This window comes from Calliphora vicina, chromosome 1 (genome assembly GCF_958450345.1).
Source record: "Calliphora vicina chromosome 1, idCalVici1.1, whole genome shotgun sequence".
Lineage (NCBI taxonomy): Eukaryota > Metazoa > Arthropoda > Insecta > Diptera > Calliphoridae > Calliphora > Calliphora vicina.
This window is the reverse complement of record NC_088780.1, coordinates 652,108-659,516: the sequence shown is the minus strand read 5'-3', so window position 1 is coordinate 659,516 and position 7,409 is coordinate 652,108. Positions and strand designations below refer to the sequence as shown.

Here is a 7,409-nt window from a genome sequence, read left to right as displayed (position 1 = left end):
TCTAGTGTATTGAATTGTTTATCTCCTTATTTCGAGCAAAATATATTGTCGTCGCATTAAATGGGTACTTTTGCGAATTGTATAATGGCGTTTTAGAGTTATGACAACCCTACCATCAATTCTTTGCAGGATTTAAACCGTTTTCACTTTGCTAGCAAAATAAAATAGTTTACTCAAGATTCTAGAGTGATTCTAAAAATAATTTCTTGATTTTCACAAATACGATGCAAATTTCTAATTTGATTACAAAAACATTGAAACCGTCTTAGTTGAAATAAAAAGCGGTTGTCATTCTAAATTTGACACTTCCTAATTGCTTTTTTTATCATCACATATTTTTCACCAATTGTATAAAAGTGTCTCCTTTGCGCTTGATATCTAGCGAAGAATATTTGTAGTTTGTGGTCGTAAAAATCGAATTGCTTCAGTTTCTTTTGAAGGAAAAAAAGGAATTTTTTAATCTAAAATCGTAGTGTCGATAAATGAAAAGAACATAAAAATAAACTTTGATTATCGATTTCCCAAACGCAAAAGAATATTGTGATAAACAAATTAAAATTCTTTCTGTAACTAAATTAGTGTTCGCCATTCAGTCAGATGGTTGCTTTGTGTTCATACGAATGTGAGGGTGCTTTTATTTTCCGGTTCAATCGTGCGGAATTAATCGCCTAAAAGGATATTAACTTCATTATAAACATTGAAAAGTTGTCTTTATAATTGTACGGTCTGTCGCACCCTTTTGTACCGCATAATAATTGTAGCAAACCGCAAAACGGTGAAGTAATTATAATCAAACAGTAAAGTAACATCGCGATCTTGACTTTTAGGAATACAATTCGATTGATTACGGTAACAATTAGAATGGCTGAACGTCCTAAAAGTTTATTTGCCGGTAAGTATAAACAAATTTATGTATTTAGGAAAAAGCTTGAGCAGTATTAAATATTTGTTTGCCTGTGTAGGTCGGCCTCGTGTCCCACCCAGTGAATTAAACTTGAACCCACTTGCAGTGAGACATCCACCATCATCACAATCATCCAATTCGTCTGGTTCAGCTTCATCAGCAAATAGTATTCCACCGGGCGGACTTCCGATGAACGTACCTACGGAACGCACACGCGAACGTATACGACAACAAGCATGTGGCAAATTACAACTAGGACCTGGTCCTCATGACGTTTATCAGTTTACTTCAGATGACTTGGAAGATCTAGGAGAAATAGGCCGTGGTGCATTTGGGGCTGTCAACAAGATGGTGTTCAAACAAAATGACATGGTTATGGCTGTGAAACGAATTCGTTCTACCGTAGATGAAAAAGAACAAAAACAACTTCTTATGGATCTCGAAGTGGTCATGAAGTCAAATGATTGCAACTTCATTGTTCAATTCTACGGAGCTCTTTTTAAGGAGGGTGATTGTTGGATCTGTATGGAATTAATGGATACTTCGTTAGACAAATTCTACAAATATATATTCGAACACAAAAGGCAAAGAATACCGGAATCGATTTTAGCTAAAATTACGGTGGCCACTGTACATGCACTTAACTATCTTAAGGAGCATTTAAAGATCATACATCGCGATGTAAAGCCAAGTAACATTTTGCTTCATAAACGCGGGGATATTAAATTGTGTGATTTTGGCATATCCGGACAGTTGGTCGATTCCATTGCTAAAACTAAAGATGCTGGTTGTAGGCCTTATATGGCTGTAAGTAGACCTACGAAGTATTTCCTTAGCTTTATTTATCATTCATAATTTTATAGCCTGAACGAATCGATCCTGAACGTGCGAAGGGGTATGACGTTAGAAGCGATGTTTGGTCATTAGGCATAACTCTTATGGAAGTAGCCACCGGTACATTTCCCTATCGTAGATGGGATTCTGTTTTTGAACAATTATGCCAAGTGCGTACATATTTACACATTTTTATTAAGTTCTTTTTAGAAAAATAATTTTTCCTTCTAGGTGGTTCAAGGGGATCCTCCACGTCTTCAACAGGGACAAGAATTTTCCACCGAATTCGTAGAATTTGTAAATACATGGTAAGTATTAAATAATTTTTTTTCAATAAAAAACTGTATATGTACAGTTTAGTGCTGAATAATTAAAAGAAAGTTGTTAAATGTTTGAAAAAATCATAATTTTGGGCATATTATAAAAAATGTATTTTTTATTATTTTATTATTTGTGTTCAACAAATATTATTTATCCAACATTTTTTTTGTAACCGAATTTTGAAAAGGTTCTTTCTCACTGCCAGAATAGGATAAAATTTGACATTCATGTGTACACCTGATGACAATGCAATATTATGTCCGAAAATTTGAAGTTATCTTCGAACAAATTTTAAAGCTTTTGAAATAACACTATGAGACAAAAAATACTAAAGTAGAAATACCTGGAAAGTAATACTATTTTTCTGATAGGCTTTATCGAGTACAATAAGAATATATTTTTGAAATTTGCAAAACACCTCCAAAATCTTGATAAAAAACCTGTTTTTCATACCTTTAAGCACCTATAAGCCATTAACTATGCTGATTGTCAATCGATTTTAATTTTTTAAACGGATTTAAAAAGAAGAAACTGCGGCCTTTCCAATGGTATATATATTATTTAAGTATTTTGACAAAATTTCGTGCATTTCTTCAGCAAACATATTTTTGTTTATATTTTTTCACCATTTTCCAACTTTGAAGAAGATTTTACATATTATTTTATAAAGGAACCGTACTATTTATGCATTGATTTAAAAAATAAATTTATTTATGCATAAAACGGAATATTGCTTTTAAAAATCCATTGGAAATTGACAAAGTTATTAAATATTGTACTAAAACTAAATTTTTTAAAAATATAATTTCTAGACATTTTACTCAGAAATGTTTGCTTATCCGCTTTCTTTTTAACTCGTTATCATGATATAATTTTGCCTCCGCTGCACCTTAAGTTAGGTTATATGAAACAATTTGTTAAAAAGCTTGATATAAACGGCGAAGCTTTCTGCTATCTTAAAACGATTTTCCCAAAATTAAGCGAAGGCAAAATAAAAGGAGGTTTTTATCAATATCATTCCAAGCCTTTTTTTCGCGTTTTTACCTGTTTTGATAAATTTTAGGTATTTTCATTGGACCTCAAATTCGAAAAATTATGAAAGATGAGGAGTTTTTGAATAAGCTAAGTTCCATTGAAAAACGCGCATGGAAGAGTTTTGTGTCGCTTTGTAAAAATGTTCTTGGAAATAAAACAAGCCATGACTATGTCGCTGTGGTTAATGAATTTTTGAGTGCCTATGGTGTAATGGGCTGCCACATGTCTATAAAAATGTATTTTCTGTATTCTCATTTGTACTTCTTTCCAGATAATCTAGGGCAGTTCAGCAACGAACATGGCGATCGTTTTCACCAAATGGTCACAATAGAAAAACATTTCGAAGGAAAAAAAAACAAGGAAACTATTTTCCGAATATTGCTGGTCACTTTTACGGCAAACTGATGATAACGAGTCAATTTCCAATAGATTTTTAAAAGCAATATTGCGTTTTACTCATATATAAACTTATTTTTTAAATCAATGCATAAATAGTACGGTTCCTTTATAAAATGCTATATAAAATCTTCTTCAAAGTTGGAAAATGGTGAAAAAATAAAAACAAAATTATGTTTACTGAAGAAATGCACACAAATTTTGTCAAAATACTTAAATAATATATATACCATTGGAAAGGCCAAAGTTCCTTCTTTTTAAATCCGTTTAGAAAATTAAAATCGATTGAGAATCAGCTTAGTTAATGGCTTATAAGTGCTTAAAGGTATGAAAATCCGGGTTTTTACCTGTAACTTAAGATTTTGGAGGTGTTTAGCTAATTTCAAAGACAGATTCTTGTTATACTCGACATCACCTTCCAGAAGAATTGTATCACTTTCCAGGTATTATTTTTTGTCGCATAGTGTAATCTATGTATATATCGTCCCCTTAATAAAACAATAGCGTATAATTTTTTGCTATGTCGAAATAATTGAGTTTAAAATTTTGTGTTAGTAGACATCTAGAACAAAACTAATATTTCAATAGACCCTCTTTGTGGAAGTAGAATTTCACCAAATTTTGACCACATATAGAATCAGTTATGGTGTTTATGCTTATACACTATTGTTTTATTGAGGGGACGATATCATCTATGAACCTGATGACAATGCAATATTATGTTCGGAAATGAGAACTAAAAATATTTTAAAGCTGTTAAAATAATTTCTAAATCATTAGGTTCATAGAGAAACACATATAGAGCGGAAACAGAAAAAACTTCAAACCAAAAAATTACTAAAAAGAATCACATATAAGAGTGTTAGAACATTCTGAAATATAATTAGAAATTTTTGTAATGCAATTGGAAATTTCTGAAATACAATTAAAAACTTCAAATTTTAAAGCTCTTAATTTTAAGAGATTTAAAATTTATTTGATTACATTTTCGGAAATTTCCCTATTCTAGTTTTTGTATTTTTACACCCTTCACCTTCGTGAGAAGGGTATATATAAGTTTGTCAATTTTCCGACCCTATAAAGTATATATATTCTGGATCCTTATAGATAGCGGAGTCGGTTAAGACATATCCGTCTGTCTGTTGATTCAAACACGATTCATGCATCAATATCTCCGGAATTCTTCCGGCTCGGTTGCTATTTAAAATCAAGAAAATCGGTCAACAAATGGCTGAGATATAACTAGGACAACCTCGATTTTTGACCTATGTATATCTGGATTACTAAGTCATTAATATAGACAATATGGTTATCTAATGATAGATATTTCAAAGCCCTTGCCACGACGCACAGTGGGGGATCTGAAAAAAAGTGGAAATAAATCTGTAACTTCTAAACGAATAGCCCGATTTTAATAAAATTTCCCATGGCTATAGAGTAGGTGTTGATAAGTTCTAGTTTTGAATTTGGGCTTATAACACCAAGGGGGGCCCGAGCCACAATGCCCCAAAATGGGGAACCTCGGGTATATCAAAAATTAAAAATGATGCCAAATTTTTGTTTGCGATCCGATTTTGAAAGTAAAATTTAATTTTATTTACCCAGCTTGGTCTGGTTTTTGGCTAATAATGGATCTCGATTTTCTTCAAATATAATTTTTTGAATTAACAAGACATGTATAAATAATAGTAAGAATTGTTTAAAAACCTCTACTGAGTCAAAAGTTATGTGCATTCAAACTTTTTCGCCATTTTTTTTCGAAAAAAGTAATTACATTAATTTTAAATTATACAGAAAATAAGAAAATGATAAAAAGTGTATTTATATTTTTCTGAAAGACAACACTTCGGGAAATATTATAAAAGCAAAATAATATCAAAATTCGTATTATTGCGTGGTCCAGAGCCTTCCGATGTAGACCTATTTTTTATATAAATTTCAACTTTAGACAACATTTTCTCAAATCGCATAGCTAATTTCATAAAATTAAGACCTGTTTTCCATGTCCCAATATGTTCTTCAATATTGTGCAAAGGGATTTCATAGCCCCGAGCTTGGTCCCTTCAATAAATCAAAAAATCTAAAAATCTCAATTTTGGGATTTTTGGAAAGTTTTTTGGGAATTGTGGGATTGTCATTAACAATTCACAAATATCTTTTTTATATTTGGATTTGGATCGAAAGTTTCTATATAAAGCTAGGTACTCTGTTCAAAATTACGTGCGAAATGCTGTCAAACTACATATAAAATATTTGGAATGAAATATATGCGAAATAATTTCGCAAAAGCAGTACTCTGTTTTTATTGTGGAAAACATGTGAAATACATCTGGCAACCTTATTTTTCCACACGAAATAACATATGCAGCACTTCTTTCGCACGAAATTAAAACTAACAGCTATAGCTGTCAAACAGCATATATAGGCTTAAGTGTAAAACTTCATTAAAAACGATTCATAAACTGTTATTGCATTTTAAAAATTAAAATTTTTCAAAAAAATCATCGGGCTATTCGTTTAGAAGTTACAGATTTATTTCCACTATTTTTTTCAAATCCCCACTGTGCGACGTATGTATATAAGACCATAATAAGTTGGACGTACAATGGGTCAAAATCGGAAAAAAAATGTATTAACCCGAATTTTTTTTCACCAAAAGTTTGTTTTTGTTAAATATTAAAAAAAAAATTAAAAAAACAATTCGAAAATTTGTTTTTTCCAAAAAATGTTCTATTCTCTTGTTCTTGTTCTATTCTCAATTAGAACCATGTTATGTACCATGTTAAACGTCTATTGGTCCTGTTAATCTGAAGTATATACCTTTTTTATTTCAGCTTAATAAAAAATGAAAGTGAACGCCCTAAATATGATCGTCTCCTTCAAATGCCATTTATATTGCGTGGTGAACGCAGTAACACCGATGTTGCCGCATATGTGACCGATATTTTGGAGGCCATGGAGCAGGATGGTATCACACAATTCACCACAAATCAACCAGCCGAAAGTTAATGGAAATAATTTGTAGAAAACTTTAAACGTTATCATAACAAACAACTCCTACAACTAAGAAAAACAACAAACAAATCTAGAAAAGAAAATCATTTAGGAAAAAAATAAGCGTAAGAACTAAGAAAAAAGAATCCATCTCCTTTTAGGAAAAACAAAGTTATTGTTGTTTACATGCTAGGAAGTAAGGTAAAGTGTTGTTAAAACGTATTTTAACAAACATTTAGAACTGTAGTTTAAAATAATAACTAAAAGTAATTAAAAATATATTGAGCTGTAGGCTTTCTTAAAAAAAAAAATAAACATATACATAAATATGAAATAAATAAACAAAAGTAGACTTTATAAAAAGGTCACAAATTAAATTAAAAATTGAAGCTTAAAGTTTAGTAATGTTTTGCCTTGTATTTTTTAAATAAAATGTAAAAACATAATTAAACATTAAAATACATACATATAATAATTATAATTTTAGTTGCATTTCCGGATAACACAAGTCACAACCAATAAGGAATAGAAGAAACACCAATTAAATGAAAAATAATATGTAAAAAATACAAATCATATCGTTAAGTAATCAGTTCAATACCAAGAAAAATAAATCACTGCTTTTATACACACATAACAATATGAATGAATGCATTTAATTTTAAGTAATTTCAAAGATAATATTTTGGTATTAATTGTCCACTAATCAATAAATAAACTTTTGCTACATTTCTCGTTATCACTTTAATTTAAAAATCCTGACACAAAAGAGCAGACTTAAACACAAATCCAATATGAAATTGTTTATTTCATTCTAAACTATTTATGTATACGGCTTTATCTCAGGTTCCGCCACAATGACAATTGTATGAATCATTTATATATTACACACATAGTACATAATTGTACTATAAACTTAATATGT

At 30.4% G+C, this 7,409-nt stretch overlaps 1 protein-coding gene across 1 annotated transcript; it reads left to right on the top strand.

Annotated features, from left to right (window-relative positions):
* The first annotated feature begins 230 nt into the window (after nucleotides 1-230).
* Mkk4 (MAP kinase kinase 4) lies at nucleotides 231-7,124 on the top strand. The gene is made up of 5 exons (XM_065498596.1): nucleotides 231-892; nucleotides 963-1,711; nucleotides 1,768-1,908; nucleotides 1,970-2,046; nucleotides 6,325-7,124. Exons 1-5 carry the CDS (start codon nucleotides 862-864, stop codon nucleotides 6,497-6,499), a joined length of 1,173 nt encoding a protein of 390 aa, XP_065354668.1. The 5' UTR covers nucleotides 231-861; the 3' UTR covers nucleotides 6,500-7,124.
* The last annotated feature ends 285 nt before the right edge of the window (nucleotides 7,125-7,409 follow it).